Genomic DNA, 16,219 nt, shown 5'->3' on the forward strand with positions numbered 1-16,219 from the left:
AAGACCTGAGTTTGTTTTTAATACTATAAACTCTGTTCTATTTATTCATATCCCATGTCAACCCAGAATTGTTTCCACTTCTCTTATAAAATCAACCATCATGTGGTTAAAATTTCATTAATCCATGTGAAATCTACAGGAAACTGTTAAAACTGGATAACAGAGTCCCTACTGTTCAATAGCTTGATCTTTTGTAATTCGGTAACCTTCAAATTATAAGCAGAAAAACAGTAACTTTGACTTAATAAATTATATAAGCAATTTCATGTAATGTTGTTATTATCCCTGCTATCTAATTACAGAACCTCTAAAATAGTGTCGTAAAAGTAAATGGTTCCCTGATGTCTGTTAAGGTGGTTAGTAAAAAAGTTTTATTTTAGAATTTAAAAAAGACTGTCTCCTAAAACGATAGAATAACCATGTGCCTGTGGTTGGTTTACGATTGTAATTCCCAACAAAAAGGAAAACAAACAAAGTTTAGAAGGACCATGATCACTGAATAGTTTTCAAAAAAACAAAGGGACAAACATCTCTAGAGAACTCTCAAGAAAGTGCAAATTGAAAGTCAGGCAAAAATGCAAAGTGACTGTTTTTACATAAGATTATATAAAAATCGATGGCTCAATTCTTGAGGGAGATTTTAAAACAAATTTGGAAAAAAAATTTTCATTATGGCATTTAATCATTTCACTTTAATTTAATTTATTTTTCATTTTCATTAGCAATGACCAACAAAAGTTTTGCAAAACAATCTCTTAAAATTGTTTCAATGATACTGAAAGATCCAGTTTTGGAAATGGCTCGTTGATTTATATATATTTTATCATTTTAATAAGACATATATTTTCTTTTTATTTTCATGCTAATCTCTATTCTAAATGTAAAACAATTTTAAATCAAGAACAATGAAAAATTATATACCCAAAAGTCAATTAAGGTATAGCATGGATTCTACAAAGCAATGTCAAAGTTTCAGAAAGCGCAGACTATTTTTCATGTGAACTGACACTTAAATATTTTTCACTAAGGTGTTTTAGGGATTGTTTTATATATGGAAAACAATGCTCACATAAAAGAAAATTAAAAGTTCAAAGTTCAGAGCATTCTAATATGTCTATTTAAAAGATATAGGATTTAGATATTATTTTATATCTTTTTAAATCCCATGATTCTGAAATTATGAGAGCAAAGGTTCTTTCCCAAATCAGTTCTGTGAAATCAATTAATACTAAGAAACTGCAAATACCTCTGCTACCCATCGGTCAAAGGAAAGCAGATGTTTTGGCAGTTAAAATTTATCCATTCTGCATGATGTCAGTGCCACAGATGTTGGTAACCCACTGAGGTTATGATGTTTCCCTCAGCCTTAATAAGTGATTAATGTTTCTTGCATCCACAGACAAGAAGTCAATAGTTCTTTTTACACACTATTTTCACACGTCTAATAGAAGTATCTTCATAAATAAGAAATTCTGTCTAATAGGTAAAAGAAGTTCATTTTGGGTACTTGGTAATATCTATTCTTTTGCTAATTTAATTTTCGTTGTTTAATTTTAAACTCTGACCAATTTTATTTATTTTACATAAACTACCTCCAATAAGTGAATGATAGGTAAGACCAACTTTTTATTAATTGAGAGTGTTTTCTCTTTTTTAATGTGAGGATTCAAAAAGTTGTTCTATGCATCTCCACATGCCGTTAAAATTTAGAATAAATCAACCAGAATAAAATTTAGAATAAATCAAGCAGAAATTAATTTCTTATTGACAAAATAAATTGCACTAATTAAATTTTTGAAAGTTTTTGAAGTTCAACATTAGTTTTTCTTGAATAATTGTGGTTGAACTTATCTTTCTGACTATTCTCAGTTACGATGCCAACTATTTCTTAAAAAAACAACTCGTGTTCCTAAACTCTGAAACATAATAGTCGTTGATTAAGAAACTTGTTATTCTGTTTGCTCAAAGCAGGATGCAATGCTCATTTATCCTGAGTACTTTAATTTTGAACAAAATACAAACGAAAATGAAAGGCAATGTCTATACTGGGTTAGCTAAGATAGTGAAGAAAAACAAGCAGGTAGTAGGTTCCATTTTTGTCATTTAAGTTTGTTACTTTGAGAGCATACATTTACATTCTCAGAGTAAAACTCAGCCTTTAGTGTACTTGCCATTCTTGACCTCTTTTATCTCTCTGAAAATGCTGCACTAATGCAATCTCCATTTCTGGTTCAAGAATTTTCCGGCAACAAAGCAACTGGAATTGTGTGAGTACCTGAGTGAAGTCTATAGAAATAAGGGGCAAAGAGCACATCATCACATAACAACAGTCCGTGTACTTATGCCTTATTTTCATGGGAGGACTCCAAATGGGCTTCTGGATATTTATATATTTGGGGATTTTAATAATCTGAAAAGCAAAGTCAAATGGGGTTCATCTTTATTAGTGTACTTTTCCATTCCTGGTCATATACTTCACCTTGACATGCAGGGACTGGGGCGTCCCATGCATGAAAGCCATAGCGCGACTTTCTGCACACAGCGCTGCTTTTCCCAACAAGGCGGAATCCTCGGTCACAGGCCCACCGGACCACACTGTTAAGTTGTCCACCTGTCTGGCTGATAATGTATCCGTGTGGCGGGGATTCTGGTGTACTACAGTAGAAAGCTGTTCAAAAGAAAAAAATCTCTGTTTAATTGATGAGTCCGAAATTCTTTACTACCCAAACTTAAAAAAAAAAAAACCTATACAGTGAATTCTAGCATTTTAAAATGGCTTAATTGTCATCTATGTGAATTCTAGATCAAAAAAGTTTATATTGCTTTCTATTCTCTTGTGAAAAGAATCTATTTACATAACTCTCAGGAGACACAGCTACCCCTGGGATTTCTTTTTCTAATCTTTATTGTTATGTAGGGTGTCTTCTGAATTGAAATAAATCATACTTTCCTAATACTCTGGAGATCCAAAAGCCCTACACATATTTCATTGAATTTTGGAAAGTTTATTTCCTGTCATTTGGAAAGTCTAAATGCCACAGCCTCGATAGCAATATTTTAGAGCATCTTGTTTACATGTCACTTTGAAGTTATCTCTAGACAACTTTATCATGTTAAGTCCTGCATTTCATTTCAGTTATTGTCGAAAATAAACCCCCACATTCCATAATCTTCTTTCCCAGTATGTTAAAGTATTTCTATTCTGTCAAAGGTGCTTACATATGGTGATAAAAGTGCCAATAAAAGAAAACTTTTTCTCGTCTCCTGTAGTCTGAAATGACAAAGGTAATGTCAAATGACTTTTTCATATATATATATGTACCTTTGAGACTACTCAGCTTGGCAGGTTCCATTTACCCTTTGAAACTTCAGTGTATTCATCTGAGAAAAAGGAGACTTTGGGGGTAAACAGTAAGAACTAGATTACACTTAGAATATATATATATCATAACCTGTCATTTCTAAAGGAAAAAAAATCCAATATTCAAGCTGTTCTTGCCAGCTGAAAGTCGTGTTTTAAAATTATATTTATATCCAGCTTTATTATCATGAATTTCAACATAAATAAAGATGGGTCTATTATAGTCAATCTAATTTTTATAATTATTTAATTTGAATGGCTTCCTTTAAGTTATTCTGATACTTAAAAGTATAATTTAATATCCTGATTTTAAATGAAAACTTTGGGCACAAATTTAAGAAAAAGACATTCATTTTCATTGTTCATATGAAAGAAACATAAATTCAAATATTAAGGATGACTGGAGTATACATTTCCATTTCTGAACATTTCTCTTTTAAATGCCTACTACCTTTTAATTTATCCTGCAATGGTGGCTCCGTGACAGAATTCTTGCCTGCCATGCCAGAGACCTGGGTTTGATTCTCGGAGCCTGCCCATGCCAAACAAACAAACAAACGAACAAAACCTAATGCACATAATAATTTTATGGCAAGGACAAGTGACTTCTAATATCTAAAATGCAAGTTATTAATAAATGCCTTAAAATCAAAAGATCATCTCATAGTTTGAAAATCAAAGTAATTAGACAAAGACTTTTATTCACACATCATAGATGTATGTGAAAAATTGTATAATTAGGTAAAATTTAAGGTATACTTTTTAGACCTGTATTTGGAAACTTATTTAAGTCTACGCCGAAAATTGTTGTGTGAGAGTTGTTTATAAAACATTTATAGAAGTAATTTTTAGTTGAACTGATAAGCACAAACCTATGGCTTGGGGAGGGCAGGGCACATTCTGACATTGTATAGGAAGAGACTGCCAATTGGTTCTGAAGCATCCTGTTATAGAGCACATATCACCGCCTCAGACATGATTTAGGAGTGCAATAAAGAAAAGGAATAGAACTGTCACATAATGGGAACTATTTATGTATACTTAGCAAGAAAATTGCTACAGTAGACCTTTTAAACAGGAAAGCATATGGAAAAAGCTTTTTTATCTTGATGTTGAAAAGGATTTTCTGCTCCCTCCTTTCTAAATAATACTCAACAAAATGGAGTAATGGTAAAGCCATTAGTTTTTCAGAGTAAATGCTGCGTTCATAATTCACTCTTTCAATGCTTAAGATATTTTAACAAATGTCATAAATAGATGACGATAATGAAAACGTGGATTTTTACCATTTGCTATTTAAAGAGGCCATTAGTAGTTCAGATAATACAGTTGAGCAACACTATTAACATGTTCTGAAAGTTCAAAGCAAATAAATTATTGAAAAAAGGCATTGCTTTAAAAAAGCATTTCAGTATTCCACACCTATGTAACACTGAAACTATGACATACCTATGTATCTTATCCGGAAACCTTTTTTGTTGTTGCCATGGTCTGCCGACCACTGAAGAAATACTTCATGACCATTGCTGGTTATATTAAAAGCTGATGAATAATCCCCACTGAGGGAAATAAGCACTGGACTTTGAATATTTGCTCCTTTAGAAAGAAATAATACAATTTAGATATAACTGGATAACTCTAATCTCATTTACCTATATTTTATATCCTTAGAATAGTATTAATAGGGTGAAAATGGTCCATAGGCTATCTACTGCACCAATGATAATGTGAAACATAAAACAAACTTCTAAATATTTTAATTCCATAGCTAAAATTATCTAAAATTTTATATGGTATATAGATTTGATGTTTATACTTTCAAAAATATATATGAAGCCAATAAAGCATGAAATAAGGTGCTTATACACAAGGTCAGCATGAATAATTAGAGCAGTTGGACTGAATTTATGAATATTCAGTAAATATAACCCATGGTTACCATCATACACCTGAAGAACATCAAATTCCTTTTCTGTCTGGAAGAATTCTACAAACATGCTGATGTTATATCCCTTTTCCACTGAAATGCTCCATGCACACATTTGAAGATTTGGATAACTGTCAGGATAGCCAGGGCTCAATATGACTCCAGTTGAATCTAGCCGTAGTTCATTGACAGGACAGAGCACTGTGAAAGAAAGGTAACATTAAATGATGCTAGCTTTTTAGCACTGAAGTGAAAACTGCATAGTGGATAAATAGTGGATACTCAGTTCTTCATATTCAATAACTATGAACAAGACGATGCCTTGAATCACATGTTAGAAAACTTGCATTAAACTTGCAGTTCAAAAAATGAAATAATACTGCACATTTATACTACAAACGTATAGTATTAATTATCTTTTTATAATACAATGTAAGGTGCCTTACTCTTCTGGACAATAAATAAATTGGTAAATAAAAGATAAGACATTTATTTCTTTCTATTTCTTCACATTCTTTCCATATCTTTCCTCATTCCCTTCTGTCTTCTCCCTTCTTCATCTCTTGTTTTTGTCTTTGTCAGGTCATTTTTCTACCTTTTTTTTAATTTATTTTTTATTCAGTATCTTATTTATTCAAACATTCAGCTCACTCAGATGAAACTTCCCTCTCAATATATCCATTTCAGGCAAATTCACTTCTGATCAAGGGGAAGTGAGGATTCAACACAATTCTGGGTCACCAATACCAATTCTGTTCTTGCTATATCCAGGCTATAAGTCCAAAACAAGCTTTTCTTGTTCCATAACAATATCTCTGAATTAATTTCAGGCATCCCAAGAATATAGATATAGAAAAATTCATGAAATGTGTCATATGTTGAGTAAATTACATAGTGATGGCCAAATCTATTCAAAGTTTAGTAAACTTTAATTGTTGTCATTAGTGGCATTATGCATTGGACAGTTGTCCAAACATCTATTATATTTTAATTTTAAGTGAGAGTATGGTCAAGATCATCAAATCCTCATTAGTCAAGAGATGTCATTTTCACCTTCTTCTGAATCTCAGGTTCTGTGATGTGGAGAGAACATTAAAATTCCTTAGTATGGCCCACATGGTAGAGAAGAAAAGCATCATGGAGCAAACAGGATTTTAGTTCCATATAAGAAATAATTTGCTGTATTTCAGACGATTGTAAGTGGCTACCAAGCAATGTCTTATGTACATCAATACTAACGAGTTTTTAAATCTAGGCTGGACTGCTTTTTGAATGTTCTTACTGGGACCATTCACAAACCAGATGTATGTTGGTCTAGATAACTTCTGAGGATTTGATAAGTTGGAAATGCATCCCCAGGACATTTGATAAATCAACTACTCTACAAAAACTTCCATCTTGGAGTTAGATAGTATTGTATCTCAAAATAATTAGAGCACCCTATTAAGAGTAATCATTTATTCAATATGCATTTGAATGAATTAAGCTTAGAAAAACCAAGTACAGTTGAATCGATGAAGAATTTATACTTTCATAATTTTCAGGGTGCAAGGAAATTAAGCATTTTGAGTTCTAAAGTGATCTAGGGATGTCAAAGAGCAGATAAAATAGAGAATTATGGCACCAGAGGATTGTGCTGTTAAATCATGTAAACAAATCTAGAGAAATGACTTGAAAAACTTGAAGAGAAAATCAGCCATAACCAATCTACAAATGTTTAGAAATCGACTATAGAATATAACAAGGTATATAATACAACTAAATCTGAGTGGTTTTCTATTTTTGGTTTTACCTTCAGGTGCTCTAACTTCAATCTAAGATCTAGGATATGATTTTGAGATTTTCTTTTAATAATTGAATAAATGGTGTCAGGTCATTCTCAGCCTAAAAAAAAGAAACCTTTAGGTTTTCATGAAGTGAAAAAAATATGTAAAAATAAACTTGAAAAGCTGGAAATGGAAATGACAATTTGAGTCAAAGATGAGGAATATAAGTTAATGTATGCCAATGATGATGGTTATAATCATCCATTGCATTTCATTTTCATCATGCTCTTTGAAGAGTACCGTATTTGGAATTTTCTTCCATACTTTATGTAGAATATAGAGAACCAATGAGGATCGAAAGAAGAAGAACAAAAATGATTCATCCTCTTTAAGGAAAAGTGAGGAAAATCAAATAATTTAAAATGGACTATAACCCGTTCTAGCAGATTCCAAATGGATGACTGTTTTAGCAAGCTCATGATTTAACTAAATTAGACCAAAATGTAAAGTCAGCTTTTTGGTTTAAATGTCTGGGCAATTAATTAATATAATAACCCTGAGTTTCATCTCATTCTGAGGAATGATTTATTCATTTAAACTAGTATCTGAGGCATTATTATGAGATAAAAATGGATTGTCTTTTTTGTTATTATTCTTCACAGGAGACAGGATAAGAAGAGATGCAAGTACTAAGCTATTACAGACTCTGATTTTGGAATTAAAGTTATTAAAAGTTTGGGGGATGAAGGATTGTGAAATACCTAGGTTTTCTGGATTATTTAGTTACTACATTCAGCATTTATTAAATCGGTCTTCAAACATAAAAACTGAGTGTCTTACCCTACAAGACTAGACAACATAATTTAAATATTGAGATCAAGGAAAAAGTTCTGTTTTGTACTTGCTCATACACACTGTTGTGGATGTCAAGGACATGTCAGTGGGTATCTCCCAGCCCCTTGCCTACAGACTTCCTTTTCTTTGTGTGCAGATGTTTCAATATTTTTCCAGTCTACAGCCTGGACACTATAGTTTTGACCATACCTTGAACTCCAAACTGGGAATAAGCAGCTCCAGTTATTTATCAGGGCAGGAATTCTGCACAGAGTTTGCTTACTACATGCTTTTTGCTCAATGGTAGGGTCCCCTTCACCTGAGTTGTATAAATATCCATTCCCCAGACAGCACAGGTGTCCCTCTTCTCCAACGGACAGCATTACATGCAGAGCCACCATCTACCAACCCAGTCCCATGCAGTTGGTCTCCCAAGGGCTTGGCCAGGATGGCAACTCTTCCCCTGCTCTTTTGGACTCTATGTGCTATATAGGCAATAGAGCTGTCATTTGCTGAGAATGTGAGCTTGAAGTTGCCACGACACACAATTCAGCAACTCAGTCTACACATACCTCCCTGCTTCCACCCAAGTTGATTTCCCACAGAAAATCTCCCAAAAGGCTGTGATCCTGACATCTCCATTCACATGTCTAAATATCTGAATATGATTTTTGAATGACTAAAAATATCCTTGCTTGATGGAAGTTGAATGAATGACATCTAAATATCAGAGATATAATGACTGATTCAGAACATACAATTTCAAGATGTTCGAAAATTAATGATGAAGAGCAAGGGAGATTTGCACTTTGGAATTGGTTTATAGCTCCAAACCTGCTTTTCTATTCACTACTGTAAAAGGCTCTTATGAAAAATCCTCCTATCTTCTCGTAAAGATTCCAATTTTAGGGAGAAAATCAAATGTTAATTCTTATTTATAGCATATCTGCAATAATAAACAGAATTTTTGTTTTAGGACATTAAAACCGTTAAGATACTGAACAGAGTTAAATATTCTGAGGAAGAATCCTTAGAATAATCCCAGAAAATCTGGGAGGGATAATCAAGTTCAATCAACCAATATTTATGGAGAGTTATATTGAATTGGGCACTGTTTTGGTCCCTAAGAATTACACAAATGAAAAACAGATGATTCCTGAATGTTAGAACTTTAGCACAGCGCACAGCTTTCAGATATATCATGGTCTTGCCCTTGAAGTTTAGTGAATTGCTTATAATCTATACTTCACTGTATTTTGCTTTGGTGTTTTTGAATATACATCTGCAACACTGACAACCCTTTCTACAGCCCTGTTCTACCAGAATAAGTCCCGCTTATTGGAAACTCATAACTCAAGTAGAAAGCCTTCCATCAGAATTTCCTTGTGCCACACAGTCAGAAATCACATTGTTCTATAGCCTCTTGCCTATCTCCTACATACTGTATTACTTCCATTGTACAGCTGCTCTATCCTTCTTCCATGTTATCTTAAAGAAGGGACCATTTATTGTTTGTTCATTTTTGTTTTCATTCTTGTGTGCTCAGTAAAGTTGTATAGATCCGGCGGTTATGTCATGTGCCGGTTGAAAGGATTTACGTACCCTAGAAAAGCCATGTTTTAATCCTAGTCTCATTTTGTAAAGGCAACCATTTCTTCTAATCCCTATTCAGTATTATAAATTGGAAACTTGATTGGGTTATCTCCACAGAAATGTGGCACAATCAATTGTGGGTATTAAACTTGATTAGACGGAGGCGTGTCTCCACCCATTCCAGGTGGGTGGGTCTTGATTACTTTACTTGAATCTTTTAAAAGAGGGAACATATTGGAAAAGCCTTGAGATTATGAGAGAGCAGAGAAGGACGACAGAATGACGAGAGCCACAAAGCAGAGTTCACCAGCCAACAACCTTTGGAGATGAAGGAGAATGCCTCGGGGGGAGCTGCATGAAACAGGAAGCCAGGAGAGGAAGCTAGCAGAGGATGCCATGCTCACCATGTGCCTTTCCAGATGAAAGAGAAACCCTGACCATGTTGGCCATGTGCCTTGAGAGAGAAACCCTGGAATTCATCGGCCTTCTTGAACCAAGGTATCTTTTCCTGGATGCCTTAGAATGGACGTTTCTAAACACTTTCTTTACTTGGCCTTAGAACTGTAAACATGCAACTTATTAAATTCCCCTTTTTAAAAGCCTCCATTTCTGGTATATTGCATTCCAGCAGCTAGCAAACTAGAACATGACAGAAAGTATTTCCAAGTAAAAGCAATAAGTAGTGGAGTCTTTATGTAAAGTAATTTCCCCTCTTTTCCTCCCCTTTTCCCAACCCTCAGTGTAAAAATGATTTACATGGGCTGAATTGACTTAAAACTAAATAGAAAAAGTTCTGTAGGTTTACAGAAGAATCAAAGATGTTTAAAATAAAGAAGACAAATAATGAAATGAAACTATCACGAGTTGCATAACTTTGAGCATTACCGCCAGTTAAAATTTTAATATGAAATAGATTTTCCCCAATTTTGCCACTATTGAGTTAAGCATAAAACAAATATCTAAAAAATAAAGAATTATACAAATTGGTACCTTGACAAACAGGAGGTGCTCCATCCATCTGGAGGCGTTCTCCTAATCTGCAAGTCAGAATTGCATTTCCAACCAAAGTAAACCCTGGGAGACACTGGTACCTAATAATGTCACCTATTAGGAAAAAGATAGAACTTAAGGGAGGCAACAAGGAAATGGTAAAAATGAAGGGACAACAGAATGCCTTTTCTTTCTAACTCTTTCAATCAATATAAAAATTCTATTAGTTATAAGTAGGGATTATATTCAAAATACTGAACAACCAGTACTTCCTAATCACTGACCAATTAAAACTGAAGCCAAGAGTTAGCTGCCATTTGTTTTGTACTACTACATACTGGCTGGATAACAACAATAGTCAAAGGAAATAATTTGGTATTGTGCAGGTATGATATTCATTAAAATTACATCAGTTATTTAGAAAGATTTTTATTTACTGCTTTTATGCTACTGTTAGATTTACTCCAACACTGATATTTTCTTTGTGTTTCTCAGCCAAAAACACTATGTTAATAATAATAACAATGACTTAAGTTATTATGGTAACATTAACAGGTCTTTTTTCCACTTACATTATTTTTCAAACTGTGAGACATTATGTGGATTAAATTTCCATCCCAGTTTAAAAGGATTTTATTCGTCAAATTGAGCATAATCAACCAGCCATTTCCCAGGATATGAAAATGAAACAAGTCTTCCAATACACTCTATATATTCAATTTAATAAGTCAGTATTTGACGTGGATGAAAACAGACTTGTAAGTAAACTATAGTGTCAGAAGGCAGCAAAAGAATAATTTGGGAATTATTACCTAGATAGTTAAATGGTTCAAATTCCCACACTGTTTTCTGATTATACATACTGGAATACATAACTCATTTTTTGCTTACTATCCCCTTTTCCTTCTCTCACTGCTGTCCATTTTTAAGAATTCCAAACAATCTCCCTCATCCAGTAGAAAGTCTGAAGTCAAGCTGCTGTTATTCTTTATTCTCCTCTCTTTTCTTTTTAAGTACCTCTGTTAATAGTATACTTTTTTAATGTAATTTAACAGACTTTACCTATTTCAAATTCATCGTCTTCAGTCAAAATTTCAGCATTTGGTACAAGTGGTGGGGGTTGGCAGACTCTTAGTTGATAGGCTGTAAAAATAGACAACATTTATTCATTTTCAGATCAGCTATATGTACTCATATGTTTGAAAAAAGAAAAATATGCAAAGTTCATTATTGATAGAAACAAAAAGCATTAGTAGAATTTATCAGTTTTCAATTATCTCTTATTTTTTTTTTAATTCTACAGTGTTGAGGGAAAATAAACTTACTCCGCAGTTGGCAAGCTATTTTATCCCATAATGATAATGTTTACCTTTTTATTCCTGGCCTGTCTCATTTTAATCCCTTTTTTTATGTGCTTCATTACACCTTGTTATTCTTCTTCTTGGAGTGGCAATAATTTTAAATTATGTATTTTTGTTTGTTTTGTTTACTTGCTCAATGACTTTCTTCCCCAGAGCTCATCATAGGATGCCCTGCACCCAGCAAAGTGCCTGGATACAGTCATAATTGCAAACATGTACTCAATGCTGACTCTATTCCAGGCAATATAGTACACACATTACTTACATTAATTCAATTAATCTTTCAAAATCATCATTATTTAATTATTTCTACAATTATACCATTTTATAAGAGGAAACTACTAAAGAAAATTGAAGAATTTGCCCTAAATCACACAGCTAGAAAAATGGCAGAACTGGAGTTTAAACATAGGTAGTTTGGATGTCACCAGGCTTCAGTAGTGTATTTATTGAGATATTTGTTTACTAAGTGTCATGTTTTTAGTCATCTATACCTTTGAACAGATCATCCCATTGGATTAAATGGATTATTATTCAGCTTGATTTGGAAGCCATCAAGAAAACAATCCCTACAAATGCAATCACACATGTGTTTAAAATTCTATATCACAATTATTTGTTTGGTTAAAGCCTTCTTTTCTCTAAGAGTCTTAAAAAAATGGAACATATTCATGTTCATTCAAGAAACTTCTTTTTACATTATTATAACATTTAAGGCAAAGTGTGTTTCATATATTTTGTTTTATATGTGTATAATATTTAAAACAAACTTAGGAGTTAATTTTTTTGCATAGCACATTGTACAGATAAAGAAAATGAGAGTTAAAAGACATGGTAACTTGTCCAAGAGCACATTAATTAATAAAGGGTATAGTCACAACTCAAGCCTATATCCTCTAATTTACAAGTCCATATATTCAATATTATTCCTTATTGTGAGAGTTTTATGGATATATTGAGAAGCATCAGTTAAACAAGTTAGGAAAGACTCCTACAAGAGGAGATGTCTGGGATGAATTTCAAAGAATGAGTATATTTTTCCAGGTGCCAAGGGTGATTATGGGCATAAAAGAAATTTAGAGAGGAAGAAACTTGAGCAAAAAATTGTGTAAAAGACAAAGCCAAAGATTCATCAACATCTACAAAAAAAATCATTCATAAGAAGTAATTGGCTAATAAATTTCCAGGTTGCTAAGGACAGAAAGAACAGGAAATTTTTCAAAATGTAGAGGAAGAGTGAGTGATGAATCAAGAAAGATTTGTTTCAATTTCCTGCTATAAACTGTCACTTCAAGCATATTCTTTCCAGTACTTTATCCTGTTTATAAGGGTACTCGTGGCACAGAGATGCTAATTTACAAGTAAAACCCTGCTCTACACAGAAGGGTTACTATTAAAGCAAAAAGTCTTGCTGGGAAAGAAGCCTAGATTGAGGGGGAAGGGCGAGGCATGGAGCCAACTTAGATTTTTTGAGAAAAAGTTTAATTCAGAGCAACGTCAGAAATTTTGAAAATTATTTTTCTGAGCTTAGTCCTTAGAAAGGGCATGGTCATAAAGAAAAGAAAAGTTGTAAAAATGCCAAAGAGATGATAGCAAGGGGAGAAGAAGACACAGAGAGCCTTATACAGAGAAATACCTGTGACACTATGCCTTAGAAGGGAACATATTATCTTATCATAATGGAGAGCAGTGATCAAGACAGAAGTTAGAGAACAGTCGAAATGCCCCCAAATATATTACTTTTGGTTGCCTAGAAAGTTCTCTTTAATCTTGTGTTAGTCATAAGATATTTTCATTATTTTAATGAAGGAAGCACATTTTTATCAACGAGGAATCCATGACGATTGTGAGCTGTGGGGTATGCTGACAATGACACAGGTAACTCAGGGGCAGAGTTTAAAAGACATTATTATTAACAAGGAATCTGAGGCTCATACAGTTTATTTCCCAAGATTTCAAGGGTTCTGTGAGCTGAAGTCTATCTTACTCTGTGCTTTTTACCATCATCAGCAGTTTTATAATCTGTGTCTCTGGAAACTAAGAAGGTATCTTGGGGTCATGGAGGGCTATGGAGGGGTCTTACCTGCTTTCTCTACTTCAATAAGAGTAACTCCATTAGATCAGTTCTATAAATTCTGACTATACTTTCTTTTGAACAAATTTTCTATGATATCCATCTAATAGATTTCATTGATACTTTGGCTTCAATTCCAACTTTGTGTCATAATTTCTAATTTTAGATCATCTGAACAACTCTTCTGACCTCCTCATTATCTCTCTCTTCACCCCTCCCGGTTATTTTCTAACCACAGGACCCTTTACTGTGGCACACATAATCATGGCTCATTTCATTCATTTATTTACTTACTTGTTCATTATTTGTTTCCCCCTCTAGACTTTAAGTTATATGAGAGAGGACAATGGCTCCATGTCATTTCATAATTGAGTAACTAGTTCCTCTCAAGGTGCTTATAATTCAACAAATATTTGTTAAACAGCTGACTGAACATGTGTTTCCTGAAGAGGAAAGAGTCTCTAATCCAATAAGATGACACTCAACTGTAAAACTGCAAAGGGAGACGAAATAGAGGCAGTCATAGTTCAGGGAAGGCTAGAGGCTGGATTCTCAACAGGACCTGTCTGAAATGCTTCTCAGGTTTGAAATTTGTAATTATGATGACAAAACAAAGGAGAAGGAGATATTGAAAAGGAAACCTTGTCATCTATTTCTCCTTTAACCCTTTAAGACAAACTACAATGAGGTTAAATCATAGACACTTACAATAAATGTGTTTTCAGTCTTCATCAATTTCTACTAGCTTTTTTCTACTTCTTTAATATAAGTCTAGGCTTTTTCCAGTGTCTTATCATCCTTGTTGCCACCATCTGGGTCTAAATCCTTCTAATTTCATAACCATGTCATTAAATTAGCCTCGAGGGTTGAGTCCCCCACCTTGTGTTTCTCTCTAACCCTTGTACATACTAGGGAAAAGGAAGAGAACCAGCATATACAATATACGGAACCCACTCCTCAATGCACTCTGAAGATACTTTGTTTGACTTATTTCATTTAATCATCAAATTACTACATTAAGATAGGTGGAAAAATATCTATGTTGTCAAAAAGAAATCTGAATTTCAGTAAGTCTGAATATTTTTTCAACTCACAGAGCCAAAATTTGTATCAAGTTCTCATTGGAAACTAAGCCATGTTTTCTCCCATATTTACAGACAAATCTGCCCAGATTGCGGTGTCATGTTGAAGCTATCATTTCCCTATTATCAATTTGCAGTGCTTTTTCATTGCCTATATATTAAATTTATGTGTAGCTGAGGCCAGTGCAGTACCTGAATTCTGTCCAATCCCTCAAATAAGATGTCTGCTGTATTCCATTCAAGTTTTCTTGGTCTCTTGTATTTGCCACGTTAATTCTTAACTCCACGTGTTCATTTTATGCAACCTTGCTAGCCTAGAAGTTCCCACCATAACACAACATTGAGTGTTTGAGTGCCTTGAATTGTCTCATCCTTATTTTCTTGTGTGTTCGTGTTCCATGTATAACTTGCATGGGGACATTTTGCACATATTTGCATTTCCCACAGTGTCTATCACAGTTCATTTAGTTACTTGTTTATTAAATAAATTATGATTAAGGGCTTCCTAGTGACAAACACCATGAAAAAGGTTGGGGAGACACTGGTGAACAAAACAGTCACAATTATGCATTTATTTAGCACTAATAAACTGGCAAAGAAAATATTAATAAAATAATCTCATTAATAAGTAGAATTTCACTAGTTGAAGCAAGATGTGGATGTGGTGAGTATGCGTGTGTGTGCATAGTAGGGACAGGGGTGATGTAGAGAAGAATTACACAGGTAGAGAAATCAAAGTGTGAGCAAAGTGCTCAGTGAAGAGGAAGGTACATATGGCTGGCACGAGGGAGCTCTGGAGAGAGTGAGGAGGAATGAGATAGAGGGGTAGCACGTGGCTAAATCAAAAGAAGTATATGGTCTGTGTTCAGGATTTCGTTTATTTTAATTTATCAGTAAATGAGCATCTTTGAAGAGCATTACATCTGGGGAGTAATTTGGTCATATTTATATTTTTAAAAAGTCATTCTGGCCACAGAAGGAAAAGAATACATCCAGAGAATAGTAAAAGGGTTTACTGCAGCAGGTGTTAAACAATCTGTTGTGATTTGAAGCTGTGCATACCCCAGAAAAACACGTCCTTAAATCCATTCCATTTTCATGGTGTAAACCCATTGTAAGAGGACTCTTTATGAGGTTACTTCAGTTAAGAAGTGTGGCCCAGCTCTGTTAGGAAGGGTTTTAATTCTCTTACTGGTATCGTTATTAAGAGGAATGAATTCAGACACGAGAG

At 33.8% G+C, this 16,219-nt stretch overlaps 1 protein-coding gene across 1 annotated transcript in view; it reads right to left on the minus strand.

Moving 5' to 3' along the window:
• CSMD3 (CUB and Sushi multiple domains 3) overlaps positions 1-16,219 on the minus strand; it is a 1,056,828-nt gene that overhangs the window by 71,940 nt on the left and 968,669 nt on the right. The window contains exons 46-50 of the mRNA XM_077163312.1: positions 11,534-11,614; positions 10,472-10,585; positions 5,301-5,489; positions 4,811-4,957; positions 2,480-2,668 (exon numbers count right to left, since the gene is read on the minus strand). Of these exons, the coding sequence (XP_077019427.1) occupies positions 2,480-2,668; positions 4,811-4,957; positions 5,301-5,489; positions 10,472-10,585; positions 11,534-11,614 (720 nt within the window). The remainder of the gene's footprint in view (positions 1-2,479; positions 2,669-4,810; positions 4,958-5,300; positions 5,490-10,471; positions 10,586-11,533; positions 11,615-16,219) is intronic.

Source organism: Tamandua tetradactyla, chromosome 6, assembly GCF_023851605.1.
Source record: "Tamandua tetradactyla isolate mTamTet1 chromosome 6, mTamTet1.pri, whole genome shotgun sequence".
NCBI classification, from domain to species: domain Eukaryota; kingdom Metazoa; phylum Chordata; class Mammalia; order Pilosa; family Myrmecophagidae; genus Tamandua; species Tamandua tetradactyla.